General features: G+C 44.4%; 2 protein-coding genes across 2 annotated transcripts; both read left to right on the top strand.

The window, feature by feature from the left end:
• Window positions 1–694: 694 nt before the first annotated feature.
• hoxb5a (homeobox B5a) lies at window positions 695–4,087 on the top strand (the record flags this gene model as incomplete). Its single annotated transcript, XM_084571466.1, has 2 exons — window positions 695–1,385; window positions 2,739–4,087. The coding sequence occupies 2 exons, from the start codon at window positions 695–697 to the stop codon at window positions 2,984–2,986; spliced, it is 939 nt and encodes a 312-aa protein (XP_084427592.1). The 3' UTR covers window positions 2,987–4,087.
• A 17,417-nt stretch (window positions 4,088–21,504) lies between these two features.
• hoxb4a (homeobox B4a) lies at window positions 21,505–24,136 on the top strand (the record flags this gene model as incomplete). Its single annotated transcript, XM_084571509.1, has 2 exons — window positions 21,505–21,982; window positions 23,731–24,136. 2 exons carry the CDS (start codon window positions 21,505–21,507, stop codon window positions 24,033–24,035), a joined length of 783 nt encoding a protein of 260 aa, XP_084427635.1. The 3' UTR covers window positions 24,036–24,136.
• Window positions 24,137–24,902: the final 766 nt, after the last annotated feature.

Genomic DNA, 24,902 nt, shown 5'->3' with positions numbered 1-24,902 from the left:
CCAGCCTTAAAAAAAAAAAAAAAGGCGCTATGATATACACACACTCACACCTACATTCACACAGGGGCAGATATGCAGGGATATGTTTTAACAGCTCACTTTTTTTCTTCTTTTCTTTTTTCTTTTTTTTTTTTGGAGGGTCTACTTTCTCCCTCCCTCTTTGTGATCGGTGCAATAAATTATGTCTGCAGTAGGTGGCGCTCTGAGCCCACCCCCGGCACCTCGAGCTGAATATAGGGTGTGTGTGTGTGTGTGTGAGAGAGAGAGAGAGCGAGAGAGAGAGCGAGAGGGAGAGAGAGAGCTGCCCCCGCCCAGCCCATTATCATTAGAAACCTCAGAGCATGAATTACCTCTCCAAAGTCATCGGCGAGAATTTACGACTGGTCAACAAAAGCACGTGACCGCACCCCCTCCTTCTCCCTGTGTCTCTCTCTCTCCTCCCTCACCTCACCCCTCACCTCCCCCATCACACACACACTCCATCCAAAACGCACACACACACACACACGCCACCCCACCCCCATATTTGGACGGCGCATACATAGCTAAAAACGAAGTACAGTGCAACGCCATAATTCACTAATACATCATAAATCGTTGAAAGTACCCGCGTTATAACGACCAAGAGAAATCTAACAAATCAAGCGCCCCTTAGTACTCAACTGTAAGCTTGCAACTCTCTAAAACAACCTAAATGAGCTCTTACTTTGTAAACTCGTTCTCGGGGCGCTACCCAAATGGCCCCGACTATCAACTGCTAAATTATGGAGCCAGCAGCGGCGCAATGAACGGCGGGGCGTACAGGGACTCTTCCTCCGCCACCATGCACCATGCGACGGGCTCTTACGGCTACAGCTACAATGGCATGGATCTGACCGTCACCAACCGGGGAGGGGGGAGCGGCAGCGGCGCCAACACCGGAGGACACTTCGGGGACGGCTCGGTGGTCGGGGACTCCCGGGGTTTCGGCTCCCCGGCACAGGAGCGGGGGTTCAGACAACCGTCCAGCTGCTCCCTCGCCTCTGCGGAAGACTCTCTCCTGTCACACGGTAGTGAGAACTCGAAGCTGGGCGCCCAGAGCTCGTCTCCCCGCTCGGAGCAACCAGGAAGCGGTAATCTCAGCTCTCCAAACCTGTCCGCCGCCTCCTCCGGCGGTGGCGGCGGCACGGCGCAGCGCTTCAAGGAGCTGGACGACGCGTCGCCGGAGACCGAGGAGTTGCAGCACAACCGGGACGTCCGTCACGGCGGTAACCCGCCACCCAGGACCGGGCACCCGCAGCCCGTGCAGAAGCAGGAAGGCGGCCCGGCGGGATCAGCCGCTGGCAGCACGGGCAGCGAGGCTCCACAGATATTCCCCTGGATGAGAAAGCTGCACATTAGCCATGGTACATGCTGCTCTCGTGTTTACAGCTTATTAGCTCTGTATCATAGAAGTTCCAGGGCGATAATATTCATAATGCTGGCTCAATAGTTTGTAGCTATATGTATGGACACATGGGGCCGGTGACAGTGAAGTGCTTGTAGAGGCTGGGGAGCCATAGAGCTACGTGCTTCTTTGTACACACACCAAAGATTCAGTAGACTTATTGCTGCTTTGATTTGATTTGAGTAAACTGGCTGCTTGAGAATAGCTTAAAGACACACAATTAGCCACGGTTCTTCGTTTCTGTCTACACCCCACCAAGCCTTTTTCCATTGCGTCAAGATCATATTTTCATATGGCTGTCAAAAATCCATCAACGAGGTGTGTGACTCCTAAAAAAAAAAGGTCAAAATATCTGATTTATTTTTGCTTTTTTGGTTTAGTGCAGATGCGTATTTTTAATTGTCTTCTACTAGTTGGGAATTCAAAAAAGTAACAGCTGGGCAGCCTCGAGTTAACCAGCTGAAGAAGTTACGCATTAGCGTGTTTTCTCAGTGCATCAGGGTGCAATTTGTTTTACATTTTCCTCCCGTAGAATCCAGGGACGCCGGATGGTTGCCCCCTCCGCGTTTCTTTCTATTTTAGCAAATTCCACAAAAGTGTCATAAATCTGTCAGGGGGAGAGGCAAGCCGGGCAGCAGAGCCCAACAGACAGGCTGGGGAGCGCAGACAGAGCCGGGTGGGAAAAGAAGAAAGAGTGAAGAAAAAAAATAGGAGAGAGGCTACGAAGGCTTTGGAAGCTGAAGCCTTTGAAAAGTGAAGCTTTATTAGGTGTGGGAACTTTAGGCTATTAGAGAGGTGAGGCAGAGGACGGGCAATAAAATCCTGAAGGGGGCTAGAGAGAGTGAAAAGGGGGGGAATCCAGAGGGTGATGGTGAAGAGAAAATAGCAATGCAGCAAATAAAAGCAAATCTTTTAGCACGGGCTGTGGGGGATAAATGGTTGAAATAAAAATGCTGAGTGCCAGTTTTACGCAATATTGGTGCGTCTTTACGCACGCTGGATTCAGATAAAGCTTCTGTATTGTGTGAACGTTTGGTGTGTATATTGAGGAGATGGGCACAGTATATTTATAATCAACTAGAAAGCAGCACAGCAAGCCTTCAGAAAACGCTATCCAGTGATATTTCAGAGAAAACGTGGTGGATCTGTTATTTGGTGCATTCGAGGATGTTGTAAATTATTTGCCCTGCACTGCTCGCCCCCTCTGTGTGTGTGTGTGTGTCTTATTTCCCACTGATGGCCCGTTTATGTCACATACGTGCGCATCCAAACACGCTCCTTTAACAGCCTTTTGTCTGCTCCAAACCTTCAGATATGACGGGCCCCGACGGCAAACGGGCACGCACGGCGTACACCCGCTACCAGACGCTCGAGCTGGAGAAGGAGTTCCACTTCAACCGGTACCTCACGCGGCGGCGGCGGATCGAGATCGCGCACACGCTCTGTCTCACGGAACGTCAGATCAAAATCTGGTTCCAGAACCGGAGGATGAAGTGGAAGAAGGACAACAAACTGAAAAGCATGAGCCTTGCCACCCCTGGCAGCGCCTTCCAACCATAGAAATTGTGCCATTTAGGAAAAAAAAAACAACAACAAAAAAAAGAAAAACAAAGAAGAAGAAGAAGAAGAAGAATACAACCATCCATCTCGTTGGAAAGGTTGCTACCATGTACAGGCTTCTCAGGAGGGAACCGAGAAACAAACGGGAGGGAAATTTTAAGAAAACATGAAGAAAAAACTAAAAGAGGCCAACGGAAAATGGAGGGACAGGAGAAGACAGTGATGAAGAAAACACACAAACATATTCCAAATCTAGATTTTAAAAATTCACACTATCAACTGAGAACTGTACGGCAGCGCAGCACTTTTTATTTGTTCGGCATGTTGGTCTGTTGGTGTTTTAGGGCAACAAAAAAAATAAAATAATGACTGTGGTACTTGCTCTTGTTGTAAAAAAAAACAAAAACTTATCGTTACTGTATGTTGTCGTCGTTTAAAAAAAAAAAAAAATGGCTGTCCGGAGGAGAGGAGTCAAGGAAGAATATGCTACCTACTTTCTACCGTACAACCTTGCTACCTAGGCTACCTATTGTTTATTGACTAAATATCGTTTTGTGTCAAGTGCGATGTTTTGTAATTGACCAAGTGCTTTCTAGAAAAGTTAGCATGTGAGCTCTTATTGTAAGTTATTTACATGACCCAGCAACACCTATATCCTAATAGTTTAAACCCCTCCCGCCCCCTTTGCCCACTCCACTCGTTACTCACCATTAAAATCTGCCCGTATTTTTTATTGAAGAAGCAAGGTGTGTGTGTGTGTGAGCGTGTGTGCGTGCGTGCGTGCGTGTGGTGCGTCCGTATCCATCATAATGTTGTGTATAGCTATCAAAAAACGTAACTGTATTATATTGTTATTATGTCTATTGTAATTATTGGATCTATGTTTCAGAAAAATGGTGTATATAAATATATATTGACATTTTTAAATGTGACCAGTTGGCTATTTGTAGTTGCAGTGTGGATGAGTGCGCGCAGGTGTGAGAGTGTGCACGCATGGAAGGGAAATGGCTACCGTCCTTTAAAGGCCTGTGAGCGTTCTGCCAGTGAGCTTTTTGTATTTGTTTGTAACTTGGAGAAAAATAAAAATCAACAACAATTATATTGACGTTTCTTGTGCTCCTCGAACCATGCGGTGGCGTTTAGGACTTAGAAGTTTGAACGATAACAAAGGGAAAAGGGTTTCCAGATCTAGATGTAAGCGCACTTTGACCTTAAAACGGTTCGTGCAATTCAAATTAACAGGACTGTTTGGTGTATTTGCTGCAAATCACATATTTCTTGCACGAGTTTGTGTCTCGACATGAGCTGTCACATTATAAACTTTGCCTTGGATGCAAAAGAAGAAGGAGGAAAAAAAAAAAAAAAGCCTGGCATCTCGATCCGAATTAAACCGTATGAGTCTTGGATAACTTTTAAATTCGAGTCCATTTCCTGCAGACGAAACATCACGACACAATTCACTTCTGTGCATCTTCGCCCTCTCAGCGTCTTGAGCGTAGAAAAGTTTAAACCCGTCGCCCGGAGGTCTGTCATCTATTCACCAGGCTTTTTTTTCCCCTAGAACCCTGAACGCCACATTTCCAAGGCGACAACATCCTGGACCACAGCAGCATCACGAGCTCGCTAATCACTAAACGAGCTCGAGGCCGGACGCGCACACGTCAGTTTCCATCCCCGCTGACCAACGCCAACACAACAAACTACCTGCCGAGGACAAATTGGTCACTTTTCTCCCTTTTCCGCCCGAACGGAGGCCACTCCCGGACAAATTAAGTTACCGTCTCCTGGTTTCAAACTGTAAACAACCAACTGAACTTTTAAACTCACCGGCTGATGGTGCTGCCGTTTTCCCTGCTCATGCACGGCCTTCTGTCTAAGCTGATGGCGGGGGACACATCTGGACGCAACCTCTATCTCCTGCCTCTTCTATGTGTGTATGCGTGTTGAGATATTTTTTTTTTTTTTTTTTTTTTTTAAGCTAATCCCCTTCTGCTTTGGGCCAAACTATAAAAAAGAAGACAGCTTTGACATTTACATGTCAAACAGATGAGCGTTTTTATCTCCAAGTTGGATCGTAAAGATCAGGCCTGGCCTCAGACTGATACCTCTCACTGGCTCTCCTCTGGTCACGTGGGGTCCATAAAGTTAGTTTTATGGTTTTGGGGAGTTGACAATGTACTATATATTTCACATTCTAGAAAGCAAGTGACGGTTTAACGGCTTCGCAGGGATCCTAAAGGGGTCAGTAAAGTAGAGACAGAGTGGGAGAGGGAGGGAGCGTGTGTCGGAGAGAGAGAGCAGGCCACTACTACCGGCCGCTGCTCCAGCTCCGGTTCACACTCTTGGAGACCCGCGATCTCTGTTTCGTTCCGCTCCGGACTCTGGGAAACCCCGGTAGAGGGAGAAGGCCAGGACGCACAGTAAGTAGAGTCTGAATGCTGCTTGTAAGAAGGGGCTAAGTAGAGAGAGGGGTGGGGTTTTGTAAAACGAGAGAGGTGAGTAATTAACATGTCACTCACTCACTGTGTAGTGCTCTTGTATTAACGGACTCGCGGAGTGCTGCCCAGCTCCGGTCTTTTTGAGACATTTGAGAATGCTTGTTGTGGCTGGCCCGGGCCGCGCGACGGTCGTGGCGTCACAGATGGAGAGAGATTATGAACGTGTTTGTGTCTGTGTGGGTACACGCGCATTAGTGTGTCGCTCCACATACGCGCGTCACTTTTTTTTTTGTGTGTGTGTGTGTGTGTGTGTGTGTGTGTGTGTGTGCGTAATGATGGCGCACAGGGGTTGCCAGTGTGGAGAGGTGACCTGTTGTAGCCGCGAAGTTTGAAGGAAGCTAAGACTGCGTAAAGCCCAGCTGCAATCATTGAATTTTCTCATCTTGCATCTTGACATCGACTTGTTTTGACGGTTGCATTCGCCGAAAAGCACACCAGCCGACACAGAGAAACGTATATTGTTGTTTGCAGTGTATGTGATTTTTGAAGGAGCAAAACTGATCCGACGCGCATATTCCCAGCGGATCAAATGTCTCAAACACCATTTTTACGCACAGCCATCTTGTGCGTAAAATGGATTCAATGACGGATTAAGAGCTGTAAAAATGCCCATGTGTGCTCAGACTAACCACAAAGTTGATGGACAAGAGCACACATAAGCTAACGCAGACCCACACACTGGAGTGATATGAGTCCCCCCCCCCCCCCCCCCCCTCCCCTTCCTTGCATTTTCCAAGCAGGATGGGTGTGTGTGAAAAAGCTTCGTGGATACAAACATTTCCAAGGTTCACATTTGGACGGGTTATTTCACAACAGATCTTTGGGGACTTGTTTGATTGTCAGCCGGCACGCACTAGTAGCCTGTACATGGCACAACACTAGCTGTTTTTTTGTTGTTGTTTTTTTTTTTTTTTTTTTTTTGCAATGAAAAGCGTTTGGACTGAAGCAAACTTAAACTGGACGCAGAATAATTTCCAACTCTTCGTGCGAAAATAATCACAATCCAAAATGCGAAATCACAAACAAAATATGTGTGGCATGTTGTCTGAAAATGTAACATCAGCCTGGACCAAATATTGACGCAATTTTCGAACTTACATTTGCATGATGTATTTGCATGATGCACACTCTCTCTCTCAGCCTTGAGCAAACTCACACACATAGCCTATTGTACATAAAGAATGAAACCACGTGACGCACAAGCGTTCAGGTTGCCAGAAAGACCCAAATACCAGAATCTGCAAATCTCCAGAGAAGCTAGCGGATCTCTATCTAACAGCCTTCAGATCAGAGTTAACGCCCACATAAACAATGATAAAGCAACCAGTTTAGGCACGCGACGTTGACGGAGCAGAATTAATTATTAATAGATTTGATAAAGCGGTACTAGGGAAGCCACGTGACTCAGTTTAAACCACCAGTAGGCCCAAAACCTGTTTCGGTGAAATTGCGGTATTGATAAAAACGTAATGAAACAAATATCCGTTTAAAATCAATAGAAGTGGCGTTTTATTAACAGCCACATATAAAAACCTTTTTGGGAATGCGCGCCCAGCGTAATCATGTTTTGATTTTAGACTCAGAAATTCACGGTTAGAACCATTATTGGTGGATACGTCCAAAGAAGGCAACGGCTCGATGGTAATTTATGAAATAGTGAGGAAATAAGTGTAGGTTGTGTTGGGGGTGGGGGTGACGTGTTCACGTCTTATTATTTCCACTGACACTTTAAATCTTTATTAGATCTCAGTACAGTTTCCCTCTGATGTCTGAAGCGGGACTGGTGCTCGGCTAACAGTCACGAGGCGCCGTCCGTTTTCGTCGCGCGCACCGTCTCCTTATGGCTTAGATCCATCAATTGTCTAATGTCTCGTGACACGGCGGATGCTCACATTTCTTTAAACACTGAGTTTCAAACTTTTTTTTTTTGGTATATATTTCATTATTATTATTATTTTATTTTATCCACAATGGTCTAACTGTCGAATAAACGTAGACGTCACAATGAGACAATAAAAGTAATAATAAATCTCCTTTTATGTTAAATATGACGCAACACGGCACCCGGAAGAGGCCGACAAACGACAAAATATGGAGGGATGGATGACATCCCAGCATTGACATACAACAGAAAAAGCAGTAGCCTATAGCCTGATACAAAATTAGATACCTGAAGAGGCCTATGATTTATTTATTTATTTAAATATATTTTATTACAAGTTTGCTAAATCGTATTTATAGCCAAATAATAATAATAATAAAAATACGGCAGAGAGGCCATTAGAAGCATATGGAAACTCCAAAAAAAGGAAACGTAGTAGTTGGCGCAAATCTTGTTTGTAAATGTCTATTTATAGAAGATTTTTTTTAATTATTATTTTATTTGTTATATTTAGGCCCATTACTTTTTTTTATTATTATTATTTTAATATTATCTATTTAACGCTCTCAAATGAAGTGTCCCCCTCTCCGTTTTACAGAGTGTTTTACACTCAGAGTAAACCTAAACTAAACCTGTTCTTACAATATTTATACAGCTACTAGCCTACTTCACGTACGAGTGTGCTTCCCTCGGTCGCGACCACACAGTTAATCCGGTGTCCTCCGCACTCTGCTAATAAGAGAGGAGGATTCTGCTTTCGGAAGTCCCTCTGCTCTCAAACTCTCATTTGTTATGTTCACTTTACATGTGAAGTCAGCCTGCCCCGATGCATTTTCAGTCTGGGGATTCCTGGCGCTGCCCTCCGCCATCGCAATGATTTTTCACAAGCTTCACTGTGTTATTTGGAGCCATGTTTGGGATACCATAAATTATTGAGACACCAGAGGAGAGGAGGGGGGGTTAAAAGTGAAGGAAGGAGCTCTTCTCTGTGGTAAAAGTTTTTTTTTCACGGTGCTTTTTTTGAAAACTAGAATAATGATAACAAAAAGAACAAAAAAAATCGGCGTTTATAGTTTCCGTAGTAATTCAAGTAGCAAGGAAAAAATAAATAAAAATAATGTCCCAGGGAAAAGACAAGAAACAGACGGAATTTTTTAAAAAGTTGGATACAAACAAAAAAACAAAAATATTAACAGACTCATTTTAGACATCCTTCTGCTGTCAGTCTGGGTTAAGTGTTACTGATATTGTTTGAGTCCCAACTGCTCTACTACTACTACTACTACTACTATAATACTACTACTGCAATAATAACAATAGATTTTTTCGTTGTCTCACGTGTTTGTAAATTCAGAAGGCCGTTTATTTTGAGCCCTACACATACACTACACAAGTGTGTATGTGTGTACACAGACCTGATTCCTTGAGGAAGTTTCAGTTCAGTAAACAGGAAGTCAAAAAAAAAAAAACCCTCCCCATTTAATTTTTCATCGACTTCCTCCTTTTAATGATGATGCCAAACACCCCCCTCCCACACCACCACCACCACCACCACCACCACCACCAGAAATCCCACTATCACCTCCTCCTCTTGCCCTCTTTACACATAAACACGGCGACAGGACATGACACGCGTGACACAAATGTCGTCCTTTTTTTTTTTTCTCCTTGTCGGCATAAAGTGAGAGAGGCTGCATGGGAAGGCGCAGCAGCAGCAGCGGGAGCAGCAGGAGCAGCGGCTCTGTATGGCCTCCTTTGTTTTTAAGCTGTGTGTGTCATCTGTTTCCCGTTTATGTAGGCAGCCTGCAGAGCCGCTTCTCCCCAGCATTATGTGCATTATGTGTATTATGTGTACGGGCTTGCTGCTCCTTTGAACCTGTCGAGGCTGTCACAAGGCGCTGAGTTTGGCTTTACAGCCTGTGTGTTGGTGATGATGAGTGGGGTGAGTAACTAATGCGGCGGGCCCTTTTTCTTTTTTCTTTTTTCCTCTTTGCACTGCATAGGTGTGTGTTTGTCCGCGTGGGAGAGAGTCGCGAGGCTTTGTGTTGTGTGGGAGTAAGTGGGGTGTGTTTTGTTGTGTTTGGTGGGTTTATTGGCAGGGCATGAGAGAAAGAGAGAGCTGAGAGAAAGGTGAATGACCCGGGCATGGGAAGCTCCTGAGTATTTATATATATATATTGTTTTTACAGAAACCACTTCAGTGTCACACTTCATTTTGCTCTAATTTGATAATTTGAGGCGATTTCGTAACATTTCTTGCTGCGTATTTATAGTCACACAGAAGCCGTGTGCCGAGGCAATTACTGTCCCGTCTTCCCCAATCACACGGGCTCCTGCCTCTGAACTCTTCCCCCCTATTTTTTTTTTTTTTTTTTTCCTCAGCAGCAGCAGCATCTCCCGTGATTGCTTTACGTTTAAATCGGCATTTGCGAAGCCTTAATGTCGCCTGCATACTGATAGGGGTGAACCGCGCGGCCAAGCCTCATGAATAATGCACGAGGAGGAGTCACCGCGAGGTCAGCAGACAGGCTCGAGACACGCACTGCTAGGAGACGGTCGCGCAGGCGCACGGGGGAGAAGAGCGCCGCACTTAAACCCCCATGCGAGTCTGTTTACCTAACACCGGGGGGGAAGAATTAACAGGTGGCTGCTTTTATTTATCTGTAAGTGTTTCCCATTTCCGGATCGCAAGGGAGGGAAGTTTATCTCGGACAAACGAGAAACTTCCACAATTTAAACCGTGGCAGATTGGATAAATACACAAGACAATCACTAAAACCATATTAAGCACACCATTACTTATAATGAAACCGCCATAATATCATTTATGATCTTAGTTTAAATTAATCCGTTTAAGTGAATCAACAGCGAATGTATTAAATCAAAAACAAAGGGAAACGAGCCTTGATTGGATTATTATTATTTTAAAAGTGTTTGCCGTCGACAAAAGCCCTTATCAGTGCCGCTTTGTAGGACCGTGAATAAAGCCGTGATAAGAGCAGAACATGGCTTGTTTGCTTTGGCGATGGGTTATGACAAGTCGATAACCCTGCAAATATTATTTTATTTTTTTTCAAATAACCAGGTCATGGGTGGGGATTTTTTGTTTATTTAAATAATCACAGTGCGCCTGTGCAACAGACCTCAGCAGAGCCTGGTTTAATAGTGATCAAAAACACAGTCTTACCTACAATGCAGAGGCTAATATATTGGTTTTATGCTTTTATATATTATTTATATATGAAGCTGCAGCCTTTAAAAAAAAAAAAGTATGAATATTATTAAGGGAAATGTGGATTCAGTCAGTGCAATTAGTTAATTTAATCATTAGCAGGCTAGCTAAATAGTGGGAGTAGGCTACTTTTTAGTAAAGCAAAGGGGGAACTTTTGCCCAACATTAGCCTGCTACGACTACCTTGTACTGAATAACAAGAAGAATAAGAATATATAGATAATACGAAATAATATGCAGCCCTGCAATAAACTGGCGTGGGAAATTAGCTTAAACTGTACACTCCTATAGACAACAATACATCCGATACTCATTCTTCAACTGTCTTTTGTTGTCCCTCACAATTAAACAAATAAATAAGAAGAAAATCAATTTCTGGTCACAGTGTCGTAGCTTCTAAAACTGGCTAAAGCTTTCTGATGTTACTTTGTAAAATATTTCCCTCCACAAACACTTATATAAAACGTTTTAGAGATATCCTTCTTCGTTTTAATCTTGGCTTCCAGTGTTATCAGACGCAGACTATATATATATATATATACATGTATATATATATAAATATATATTATTTTCCCAGAGAATGCAGCTCTCTCGCGCCGCCACCAGAGCCCGCTTTAGACCAGGATGACGGCGAGAGGCAGCTCGAGGGCCCCCGCGAGCCCTACACTCGTGCTGCTGCACCTCCCTCTCAGCACGCGCCCCCCGTCCTTTTGAATCCTAACCGACGATAACCTGCACCAACCTCCCGTCTCTTTCTCTCACTGCTAAAATACACAGCTGTCAAAACCGGTCGCCACCTTTGCGGTTGATTAATGGCGAGTGTAGGGAGACACCAGAGCAGCTTGAACAGCAAGAAAGACAAAAAATAAAACTTTTTAGGCCTCCTTTAAGGGTTTTTTCTCTCCTTTTAGCGTTTAGCTACAAGCTAACTCCCTTCTAAAGCAGCAGCAGCAGACTGAAAAACAAAACTGGTCTACATTCAGAGCAGCGAATGAATTAGCAGCATACTGTTTCTCTCTTTCTTATTTCCCCCTGTCTTCCTGCCTGAGGCGTAGAGGAGGAGGGTTGTTATCAAGAGAACAACATGACTGGATGTCCAGGCAGCCTACAGCAGAAGGTTCACCGAGTTGAAGGGTCAAAAGTTCACCCTCGTGCGTGAGTTCCGCCCTGCCTCTCCTCACTCACTCCATTCTACACCCATTGCTGTATGTCAAAGGCAAAAAAAAAAAGAAAGAAAAAGGGAGGGAGGGAGTCGGAGGAGCCAAGCTAGGGAGGGGGTACAGATGAGAGAAATGATAGCAGGAGGCAAAGGAGAGGCTGAGGCCTGACCTTCCCCTTCCCTTGCCCGGTAACAAAAGCAAAGCTGCCGCTGCAATGTACAGAGAGGGGGAGATGAAGGGAAAAGAAAGACAGGAAAAATAGACGGGTTGAAGGTGGTGGTGAGAGGGCGGAAGGTAGGCTATTCGGTGACACGGAGGCGGGTGCGTGGGTGGAGGTCTGTGGGTGTGGGGGGAGTTGCAGGTGTTTGGCTACACATTTTGTTCACACCAGCTAACATTTGTTTCAAATTTAACCACTTTCTTTTGAAAACTGGTTACGCGTATCTTTGGACACGGGCAAAATTGTTATTAGATTGACATTTAATCTAAGGACCTGGTCCAAATCTGACTTTAAATATAGACTATACTAACAGACTGAATAACAACTTCCTTATTTCAATTCCTTTGTTTTGTTTTTTCCTTATATAGAACTAAAGATTTAGTACACTCACAACAACCGTTTACACAACTACATGAACTAATCTTTCTAAATTAGAAATTACTTCCCTTATGTATATATAAAAAAATATGCTGTAAAACTGCATCAGTATGATAAAAAGTAAACATCCTCAGAGGAGCTGAGCTAGGGAAGGGGTGTAGGTGGGAGAAATTATAGCATAATGCAAAGGAGGGGCTGAGGACTGAGTTCAGATTTGGACCAGGTCCTTAGATTAAACGTTAATTTAACAATAATTAATGTCCAAAGAAGAAGTTTTTATATATACACACACACATATATATATATATATATATATATGCATGTGGATTTGATAGTGTATCAATAACTTTTGTTAATTTATCACTTAGAGGTTTGTGTGTTTGTGTATGTGTTCATATGTGCATAAAGAGAGATTAGCGCTTGCATAGTGGTGGTTTTGTGCTTGGAGCTAAGAGCTATTTATACATTTTGGAGAGGGAGTTTAGCAAAGCAGAGCTCTTCCTCTCCTCAACCTTATCTCCATGACCCTGTCAAAAGTAAACTCTTATCTGGTGCACCATCCAAAAAATATTGCTCTTCTTATCTGATTTTTTTTTTTTTCCACTGTAAGATTAATGTCCTCCTCAGTTTACTTTTCGAGTTCAGAAGAATGAGCCTCAAACTATTTTTTTTTCCTCCATCTGTCTTCTTAACCCTTTATGTCTTTATCAACAAGAATGACAATTATATTAGTGAACAAGGCAAATGTACAGTTTGGATCCAGCAACACGTTCAGGTATTCATACAAATTCAACCACGTGGATAAATAAATACATAATGCTAAACTGTCAGGTAAAATCTGCATGTTGCTGAGACTGGAATAACCGAACTTCTCGAATAACTCCATCTAATCGTTTAATCGCGTCAGCTCCACTCGAATAGCACAGTTTGGACACATATTATTAGACCTATGTTTTGGTTAACAGCAGAAATGAAGGGGATGGGGTCGCCACAGAGGAGCAAAAATGATAATGCAGTAAATAAATAATCAGTTTATTGACATAAAACAAGTTGGTGTAGCACACCAGCTTGGCCCGGTTCACCCTTCCCTCAGCCCCCCACAGTCGAAGGTAATGGCTGAATAACTACGTTACTGATTCTGTCTTTTAGTCCCGAGTTCATCCCGAGTTCACCGAATTAATTTAGTTTAGGTCGTAGCTGCCGCCTGTCTGTCTGTCAAACGGGAGGCCGAGAGTTTTGATAGTCTACGCCATCTTTGCGCACAACCTTTCCAAATATATATATATATATATATATATATATATATATATAAAAACCTGAAGGGGCAGGCTATCATATATAATACACGGTGTTGGATGAAATGAAAATGATTACTCGATGATAGGACTCTGTTTACTGTGTGATAAAATGTTGAAACATAAGAAAAGGAATATTGAAATGAGTGCAGGGGTGAAGTGTGGACATATGGCTCCAGTTAACTCGATAAGAATCCATCTGAGGGCTGCAGAGACTCGAATTACATCAATATAAATCCACCTGATACCCCTGTGCCGGATCTCCACGCGGCTCGAAGCCCGTTAAGCACAATAAAAATACGAACTCGGCTGCAAAACAACACATTTGCTTGTCCGAAATCTTCCCGTATAATTCTGTGAAGCGATGGTGCGGTTACGCTGTGGGTTCACATGTCAGCGTGCACCGTGGTGTCATTTATATTTATACAACAAAAGGAAAAGGAGAAATGATCCCGGAAGAAAAGAAAAATCTGTGTGAGGGAGAGAAAATGAGAAAGACCCTTCCCTCCTCCACATCTACTGACCATTTTTCTTCAAAGTAATGACTCCAACTCAATTTAGTATGACGGAGAGGGAGAGAGAGGGAAGGGTAAAGAACAAAATGACAGAAAGAGGGGATGAGGGACAGAAGGGAGTGAAAGAGAGGTGGAAATGGCAGAAAGAAAGGGTATGGAAGGAGGGGGGGGAGAAGGGCTTGGCTTTTCTCGGGGTGAACGGGAGTTCAGCGCGTCTCACCAATATTAAAATGTGTACCGGGGACGCGGGGTGACACGCCTCACCCATTAAACAAAGAGTGTGCCAAACTGGCAGATTAATTTGAAAACTTGAGTCCATGCACACACACACAACACTTAATGCCTTAAAGAGCCCACTGTCTCCACAGCAGCCCGGGTTTTTTACGCACGGAACGCCTGGTGCTGGTGTCGCAACGTTAAGGCTGAAGCGCTGGCTTTTTTTTGTTTTCGCTGGATTATCACCGTTAAATTGGCACTAACGGTGCAGTATTATCGCATTTACACGCGGATTGTGAGCAGTGCGGTTCCGACACAGCCGTGTTTACGCTTTACCGGAGACCCGAGGACGTAGCAGAGGGTGTGCGTCTCTGCGCGTGTGCCGGAAAACAGAAGAAGATATGTCAGCGACTTTTTTTTTTTTTTTTTTTTTTTAACGATAACACGAAGAATCCAGAAGAGGTCAGAAAAAAAAAAAAAAAAAACCTGTGGCTCTGCAAGAGAGAGAAATGCGGGGGACTGTTGTGTGAAAGCAAGCAGGAAGGCTTCTCACTGAGGAGGGAAAATGCCGATTTCTTGAAGGTGTAAACAAGAAAGAAAAAAAAATAAAACGACGGCTACTGGAAGAAAACGGCTTAACTCGACGACACCGGGAAAGAGAGACGGATCTACAGACTGCAGAGGAGTGAGTACACAAAAAAATTTAAATCCCCTTGTAGAAGAAGAAGATGAAGCTCACTCATTTGCATGTCGGTGCGTGTGTGCCAGCTTTTGGCTCCTGCCCGTGTATGTGTGTGGCAGGTGCTTTGCCCATGCCGGGAGCAAGAGGAAGGCCACGTGTAAGAGTTGCTGCAGAACCCCCTCCTGCCTCCTCCCCCTTCCTCGTTTTACTCCCCTACCTCCTCTTCCTCCGGTTTAGTGACTTTATCAATTCATATTTTTGATCGATTATAGGCTGTGCGCGTCATGCCCCTGGGATCTGAACCCTCTCTGCAGGCTTCATTTCCTTCACTGTTCCTAGACTAGCATGCTGGTTAATTAGGTAGCCTAATTAAACTTCTTGGAGCTGTGTGACTTTAGGGTGCACTGTAGACAATTTGGCAACGATTTCTTAACTCCTCTTTACAATCTGACACCACTATTATAGATAGAATGGACAGATATAGATAGATGTGGGTTTTTAAAACGTCTCAGGGCTAAATGCATCCCACACACACACACACACACAGCACTATCACCACACTGTGGAGGGTGAAGTCGAGGTCGTGGTCAGTGGAAGGTTAAAGGTCACCCGGACAACTTTCTCCCTATGGTCTTAAATCCATTTCAGATAGCTTCTTTGCTAAATAATTGACTTAAGATGCGCCGGTGCTCTGGTACAATTGCAAAGAATTCAAAAGCAAAGAAAGAAACTCGCTGTGCTACACTGCAAAGAAAAAGAACAACATATTCTGTGTGACATTTGTTTCTTTTATTGCCGCTGATTTACCACAACATGTTGCAAGCTTTTACAGTAAGCTTTCAGATGCTTGTTTTCCTCTGCTAATTTGTCGTTTCTTTAATTATAATCTTGCTGTGGAATAAAATGTTGTTGTTGTTTTTTTGGGGGGGTGCCACCCCATCATCGCAAACACAGCACTGAACAGGCTGTTCGCCACTCGGTGCATATGTGCCTCTGTTCATTTTGAGGAGTTGTAGCATCACGTCTATTAGAAATGAATGTGATTGAGCTCCGTGTGGAGCTAGTGCATCTTTTTGTGTGCGTGAAAATGTTGTGCAGCAAATGTTGCAGCAAAGCAGCGAGATAGATTTAGTTGCACAAAAAAAAAAAAGAAAAAAGAAATAGGATTTGTTTTTCTTTAGGGGTTTGGTTTTTTTGAACGGTGTTTAATTTGGTTTAAACGAAGCAGCAGTCTATTGTTCTGGTCATTTTTAGAGCCGGCTCTCAGGTCTGCCTTTATCTCCTCCCTGCTGTTTGCAACCTATTTCCCAGTTCCACTTGACACGCCGCGGACTGCTCACTCGCCCGAAGCATTGCCAAATTAATTTACAGTCTTATTCCTGGAGCCTATTTTCCAGCTTCGACGCGAAATCCCGAGAAAACAGCCTCAGATTAATTCTCGCCACACGGAGGGACAGGCATCTGCAGCCCTCCATTTATTTCTCTCCCTGTCCGTTACTTTGCATGACAATAACCAGGGGAATGGACCGCGATGTATTTTTCAAACTGCACAAAGGAGCAAAACCACATTTCTCTTCTGCGTCGTTGTCCCTGTAGCTTTTTCACCTCGGTCATATTTCAGAGCACTGACAAGTCCGGTCGCTGCAGATAATGACGCAGTTTAACCCTATGTTCATTGTCATTTTCCCCTGCCAGTTTAGGCCTGCTGTTGAGGGGAAATCTGGCTTTTCTTGGGGGAAAAAAAAAAAAGGTTTGACAAGATGATATTATTTTATACGGAGCTGGAAAATCCCTTCAATGAGAGACGAACGCTGCCTTGGCAAATAGGGGGATGTCTCACCGTAATGTCGCTCCAATTTCATCCATTTTAGAGACGCGTTTAATCTCGATTTGCAGCGTTAGTAGGAGCAGTTTTTTTTTTTTTTTTTTTAAAAAGCTGCTTTTAACCACTGAAAAGCTTTCTGTGTGAGCCGCTGCTGGGGCAAACTTTGTCGAAAGTCGTAAATTGTGAAAGGGGACTTTCAAGTTATTTATTCAGGCCTGCTCTCTTCCGCTCCCTGAATATTTTATTACTTTTCATTTCACCCCCACCTCGGCTCCAAAAAAAACCCAAAAAAAAAACAAGCTACCGTTTGAGCTTGTTGGTGTTTGATCTGTAAACGGAACTGACCCGCCATAAAAGTCACATGTTTAAATCCAGATCCGCTGACCTTTTCCACTCACTATATCCCGCCGTATGTCATCTTCTCTCTCCCCCCACTCCCTCTCTTGCTCTTTCTTTCTTTCGGTGAAATATGTCCCGATATCACCTTTAAATGTTACAGTAGACAAAAACGACCTTTCTTTTTATTTTAACTGCGGATCAGCTGATTGCAGATTGCACATGGGTTGTGGTTAGTAAAAAAAAAAAAAAAAAAAAGGGATTACTTTTTCGTGTGAAGATGCAGCAGTACTTAACTGACTTCGGACAGATTTTCATATTTAAATACATTTGAATATTCAAATAAAACAAACTCCAAATGCAAATATGCGAAACGCGCCTACACAGAAATCCCACTGGCAAGAAGAAGACCGGTGTGTTTTTCTTTCCGTGTCCTGTTAATATCCGTGTCTGGATCTTTGCTCAGCGCATTTGACCTCTACCTGTGGCCGGAAACAATGGGCTCCCGTGGAACTGAATGGCTGCTGCTGACAAACTTGACAGAGGGAGGGGAAGTGCGGCAGTCAGACCGAACACACCTTGATCGATACCTGAGATGACCCGCAGCAGAGTGGGAGGTCAAGGTGACAGAGAGAAGAGGCCCACACCTGGGCAGGGCACAATGGGACAGAATAGAATAGAATGTAATAGAACAGAATGTTATAGAATAGAATAGAATAGAATATAATAGAATAGAAACATTGTGGAATTAGTCATAACAATCCTCAACGCTCTCCGCTGTTGCTGCTGCTCCTGTTGTTGTCTACTCCGGTGATGTATGAGCAACTTTTGGAGGAAACGGGAAAAAAAAACACAGCAATATTGCCTGCAGCAGGGAGGGTGTGTTAGTGTCACAAAATCAATGCGGGAGCAGTGTAAGAGCAGGTAGAAATTACATGGAAAATGTAGCTGGGAGACCACGTGACGTGAAAGCGTGAAAAGCCTCTCATATGTTTATCGATCCATTGTTTCTCTAATTTATGTAACAGCCCTTAATAGTTAATAGTTAATAACAGAAAATAGTTAGATTGCTAATTGTTAAAAGCAAAGTTAAATGAAAGTGAGAAAAAGATAGATAGATAGATAGATAGACTTTGTGTGCGCTTCTCTGATCACTTTATAATTCACTTAAATCAGAGTTTTAGAGACAGACTACAATTCATTTACTACTCTGAAGGCATATTTATCCATCTCTTCGCCGCACCATCCATTCTTCAGTCAGATCACTCAGAACAGTTTCTGATAGGACAGCGTTTCCCTGTGCCAAGCGATTTGTCTTTTCTTTCATTAAATTGTGTTCATTCTGTTAGAACGGTCCACGGTTGGAGCTGCCAAGATTTTTTTTTTTTCCGCCTCGTCCACCCACTTTTTTTTTTGAATAATTATAACAGTAGCTTTAATTAAATTCTGCGTTGGTATCAGGTTGATAAAAAGTTTAGTTAGTTTTTTTTTTTTTTTTTTTTGAAGGAAACTTTTGTTTTAATCACAGCAAAAATAAAATGGTAAATTTTACACGGAGATGACTGAGGCCTGTTGTTTACTCTGCTTTGGTTACTTAGCAAAATGACAGCGTTTGACATTATAAATTAAAGATATTATTCAATTTTATATCAGAAATAATATTTTATGTTTCAGACTACTATTACTATTCTCATTTTCACCCCTGAAGGCGCTTGAGGCCTTTCTTTTTTATAGTAGCTTTTTATTTTATTAAATAACGACTACAAGCACGACTATAATGCAGCTTCGATCCCACCTGTCCTCCCTTCTCCCGTCCACCTCTCCACCACTTCCTGCTGGGTAACGTTGACACAAAAGCGGCTGACATGTTTGTCTCATTTTACCACTTGTTTTTTTTTTTTTTTCATGATATATATATTTTTTTATTTTCTTTTAAATGATCGCCCTCGAGTCACAAGAAGTGTTACCGCGTCAGAAGTTCATTTTTCAGATCCCCAGAAGCGGTGAGGAGGTCAGGGGTCAGAGACAGTAGTGACGGGTGAAAATATCGTCAAAGGCAGGGAGTTTATGAAAGCAATAAAAGCCTATCGACGGTGTAAACCTGCGTCTTCGGAGAGCCAATGTCTTCTATATCTACCCTGTAGATCCGGATTTGTGTAAAAATCATTAAAACAATCACAAATTCGCTTCTAGGGGAGTATATAGTGGATTTCTGCACGACGGCAGCGATGGATCCCGCACAGGGAGGAGAGGCCTTTAGCTGTTATTATTGGGCTGTAAAGCCTTTAATCAGTATAGATCGCTGCTTTTATATTCGATTTCGTTTGGTCAAAAGTGGGAGCGTAAAGGTTAAAAGACGTTTTTTTTTTTTTCCATTTTCTCCGTGCACATGAATAAAATACATATGCCGTTTTATTTGTTTTAGGACTGCAACTGTGCTGAGTTATGTTGATTTTGAAGCCCTCATCCAAACCCTGTAACATTTTATTTATTATTTCGATCGTCAAACGTCGTCGCCGTTTTAAAGGCCAACTCCAGGCTGAATTGGAATCTTTTCTTTTTTTTTTATATATATATTATTTATTATTTGTCTGGTTGAAAAATGATGCGGCCGGCTGTACTGTTCATCCAGGGAGGCGTGTTGGGGGGTTGCGTTCGTGTGCGTGTGTGGGGGTGTGCGTAAGGTTTCGATTTGGAGACGGTCAATTTTCTCGAAACAAAGGACTTGGATATCTCCATCATCTTGCTTGTGGGTCTGTGTGTGCAAACCTTTAATCCTGCTGATAACAGAAAACCCCTACAGCAGGCATGCTTTGAATTTGAAACTCCTTTTCTTTTCTATTCTACACTTTTTACGTGTTGTGCGGCCTTGTTTGTGTTTCTTGTGCACAGATATTTAACTGCTTTAATTGTAGTCCGATGTAAAAGTGCTGAGAATGCTGTTAAGAATTGTTTTGTTTTATGGTGGGGGGGTGCTGTCGAGTTTATGTGCGTAATACCAGACAAAACGTTCGTTTTTTCCTGTGTTTTGTGTCCGTTTTTGAGAACAACACAAGCAGAAAGTGAGGTTTTGAATTTAATGACGACGCGTTCGCGTCTGAAACTGTGAAATAAAATGCTCTGAAAGTATGTGCTTGCTTGTGGGAGAGGGCCACGGCTGTTTAGATCAATTTTCTTTTGGGAGTACAACAAAGAGAGTTCCACCTCTGTTTAGTAATGCACCCCTCAAGGGCAAAAGCAGGCGCACGGTGGGGATGGGGCTTATATGCCAGCGAGGTTAATATCAGAAAGTGGGGAGAAATGAATCCCGTTTATTCATGCGAGGCTGAATTTCCATGCACGGGGAGTCAAATGTGGAATGAGCGCCTGTTGGAGCACCGTGGGTTTTAAAAGGGGGCACACAGTGCTGGATTCTCGTTCCTAATGCAAAGGTCTGCTGGTGATTTAAGAGGGAGTGTAACCTGAATTAGTTGATGAATTTTCTATCGATCCTAAACAAGCCAGATTTATCTCTGACACGGTAGCTACTGCTGCTGGGTGGCGGTGCAGCAGCCGGCCAGGCCACTCTCCCACTCCCCGTTATTAGCGATTTAAAAAAGAAGGAGGGAGAAAGAAAAAAAAAAGAAAAGAGATTTGGCAAGCACGTCCCAACACACATCCAAATATATACACAGAGGGTGGTGCAGGCGCCACTTTAAATCCCCCCAAGCGCTTTCTTTCTGCTACTTCTTTTTTTTTTCCTTTATTTTTTTTTTTTTTCTATTTGAAGTTCCAGCCAGATGCGTAAGAGGGGGAAAGGGTTCGTTTGCAATAAGGGAGGACTTGTCATCTGTACTGTACTCTGTTGCTCGTGTGTGTCCGTGAGCGCGCGTCTTCACCCGGAGCGGAATGTGTGCTCATCTCGTCGGACGTTGTTATTGTTGTGATTCTGCGCCTGCTAACATGTGGCCGCGATACACAGAGAGAACTGGCTTAAAGGGGAGAGACGGGGAGGGAGAGGGGAAAGTATTGTCGGACTGTGAATGCCCACAAACTGAGGCCATATGATGATGCGCGTGCGGGGGCCGTGTATATGCTTAATCCCATTTCCTTATCCGGGGTTCGTCCTGGAGGCGCGCCATTGGCCGGCTTCCGTCACGTGGCTTCTTAACTTTGTTCACTTGACAGAAAAGTAGGAGGGTTCAACGGAACAGGAATAACCGAAGAGTAAAGGGATGAGATATAAATTTTAGTTATATATTTTCCGACTAGGTGCAATTCTACAAAAAGACTGAAATTAATGGCCATGAGCTCGTATTTGATCAACTCCAACTATGTGGACCCGAAGTTCCCACCGTGCGAGGAATACTCACAGAGCGACTATCTGCCCAGTCACTCTCCGGACTATTACAGCTCCCAAAGGCAAGAGCCTGCTGCCTTCCAGCCGGACTCTCTCTACCACCACCACCACCAACACCACCCGCACCACCAGAGCCAACACCAGCAGCGGACGGAGCCGCCGTTCACGCCGTGCCAGCGTGCAGCGCAGCCCGCCTCGGTGGTGATGTCCCCTCGGGGTCACGTCGTACCCCCGACCGGGCTGCAGACCACCCCAGTCCCGGAGCAGAGCCACCGCTGCGACTCGGTGACACCGAGTCCGCCTCCTCCGCCTCCGTCTTGCGGTCAAACGCCTCACAGCCAAAGCATTTCTTCCCCTTCGAGCACTCGCAAGGACCCCGTAGTCTACCCGTGGATGAAGAAAGTCCATGTAAACATCGGTAAGGGCTGCATGCAAACTTCTCTCTCTCCCCCTCGCTCTCTCTCTCTCCCTCTCGCTTGCTCGCTGCGCCTTTGTGCCCACTGGAAACCCATGCAGTCAGCTAGGTGTCCACCGTCAAAAAAAAAAATCTACGGCTTCCTCTCCCTGTTCCCCGTTAGAAGTAGAAGAGTAGCCCTTGGGTCAAGATTTACGATCGTCTGTTTGCAGGGCCAATATAATTACACCCTCCATAAATTTTTATTACACCTCTCCGCTGAGGTGCCTTTTGAAGTCCGATCTCAGACTCGTCTGCTCTAATTCCTCGCCTTATGACAACTCAGACCGAGCCCATAAGTTAGCCTTTATGCTTTGGTAATTTGATTTTAAGTGGTCGGGTTGTATAAACGGTGTACTTTACTCTGTCGAGCCTTCTTTCCCCACTCGTTGTTCTAGGGGAGGGAAAGTTTTATGGCAGCTGAAATATTCATGTTTATGGAGCCGGCTGTAAAACACTAATGTAAAAGCGAATAGCTCCAGACTGTTATGGCTTCTCTGTGATGCTCCAGCAGACTTGCTGCCTGGTGTGTTTTCGGGATACCCGGCGATCATGTTCAGGCGGCGACAAAATGCTACTTTTGCAAAGTCACCTTAGTGTAATTCAGGGCTGTTTAATCGGTTTTTTTTTTCCTTTAATTTCCTCTCCGCATATTGTTTTAGCTGTCATCTATTAGGAAACACTGGACTCTTCTGCAACGTGTTTGCTCGCTGCTGTCCAGTTGTAGTTTTAAGATTAGTTGAATCATTACCCGGTCGGCCATTCAGTGCCGTCGTGTAGCTGCTGCACCCCCCCACCCCCACCACCACCACCACCGCCGCCGCCGCCACCTCCATTCTCAGCCAGTTTGTACAGCAGAGACAATGCCACAATCACCGCGATTACGATAAAAATTTATACAACTGCTACGCATGGCATGGCTTGCCTCGGCGCTCCCCGATTTCATGCATTTCGTTGCAGCCCCGGTCTTGCGTGCGCGAACATGCCAGGACACCGCAGATTTTCTGCCTTTACATTCGGCCGTGCCTCCAGTCTGCTCTGGGAATCACAACATTTGGACACCGGCGTGTCACGGCTGTCCGTCCTGTGAGGATTCACGCCGCCGCAGGGCCCGGAATGACACCTGACAGCGTGTGTTCGCTGAAAAAGCAGAGTACAGGGGAAATAACGTGGTGTTAAAAAAAAAAACGCCGCCGAAACAGCTGCTTTTAGAGGCACATGATAAAACCGGGCTGCTATCATTAACGCCTCTGCCGGGGTTACAGCCATTTTGCGTCCTACCATGCTAAATACAACCGCAGCGGACTTGGCTTTATTTCTCTTTCCATTGCATGCTGATAGTGGTTTTTTTTCCCCCCCCTCACCGTGACTTATTGTGCTGTTTTCAGTTTTGTCATTACTACACGTCTTTGATGGGTCCTCCTTAAGGAGTCCACGCTGAATATAAACAATAATATGTCTTCTTTAAGCCGTTATTGTACCGACAACGTCTTGCTGCTGATGTTGCACTCTTTGCTATATTTTGTTTTGTAGTACAGGCAGCATATTGCGTGTATATAAGCTATATGCACACACAGTTATTAATATCGTTATTATTAGTAGTATTATTGTTATTATTGGTAGTAGTAGCAGTAGTAGTAGTATTGTTGGTGTGTAATTTTAATGTATTTGTCCTTGAGCTGTTAATGTTCATTCCCATTGTTCTCCCACAGTGAATCCAAACTATACAGGGGGGGAACCGAAGCGCTCGCGGACGGCCTACACCCGTCAGCAGGTTCTGGAGCTCGAGAAGGAGTTCCACTACAACCGGTACCTGACGCGCAGGCGCAGGGTGGAGATCGCGCACACACTGTGTCTGTCAGAGCGACAGATCAAAATCTGGTTCCAGAACCGGAGAATGAAATGGAAGAAGGATCACAAGCTGCCAAACACCAAGGTCCGTTCGGGGACAAACAACAGCAACACAAACTCCCAGGCTCTAACCGGCTCCCAGAACCGTTCTTCGGGACCCCTATAGCACGGTTGTTTTTGGCCTTCGTCAGATGCTGGCCCTGCCTTTCGCTCCCCGATTTCCTAAACTGAACGCCAAAAGGGGGCCAGCCACGCTTGTAACCACCGGAGCCTGCACTTTTGGACCGGATTAACGCCTTCGCTCTGGTGGGAGGGAGAGATGTCATTGTGTGGCCCTGATCTGTGCTGATGTTACTCACTATTATATGACGTTAGTGCGAGGGAGGGGGTAGAAGGGGAAATTTCCATTCATAAAATATGAAATGAACAAAAGTAGGCGAAGGAGACTGAAAGGACTGATAAAAAATAATGCTGCTTCTTTGCCTCCGTTCACCCTCTTCCCTCTCTCTCTCTCTCACTTTCTGCTTTTAATTTCTGTTTCTTTTTATACTCCTCTCCGTCTTCCTCCCTCTGACAGAGCAGAAGACGGTAGGCTGAAGATAATGTTCCCGCGTGTGTGGTTTCTTTCCCTCTCTTTTTCTAGCCAAGACTCCTTTTTTTTTTTTGGTGAAGATAGATCCTCGTTTTCATCTTTAATCATGCCAAACTCGGGCCCCATTTGTCATGTTTACTCTGCGGGTACAAAGCAAAGGGGTGAACCGCGGCTCTGCCTATTACCCCCTCGCCCGTGCACCCCCCACCCCCCCCCCCCCCCTCCCCAAACCACTACACCCCCCACCCCCCACCCCCAACCCCCCCTCTTTTACGCACGCACGTGTAATAAATGAAACACACGTTTCATCAGAACGAACATTCTTACACTCACCACACAGAAGAACACACAGCTCCACGACACCCCTCCGCCCGTACATCTAACACACCCAGTGTAAACTCCGTTATGATCCAAAATGTAGGGTTGCCGTTATAGCCGTTG

This window comes from Chelon labrosus (assembly GCF_963514085.1).
Source record: "Chelon labrosus genome assembly, chromosome: 21".
Taxonomy (NCBI): Eukaryota; Metazoa; Chordata; class Actinopteri; order Mugiliformes; family Mugilidae; genus Chelon; species Chelon labrosus.
This window is presented reverse-complemented; position numbering and strand designations above follow the sequence as displayed.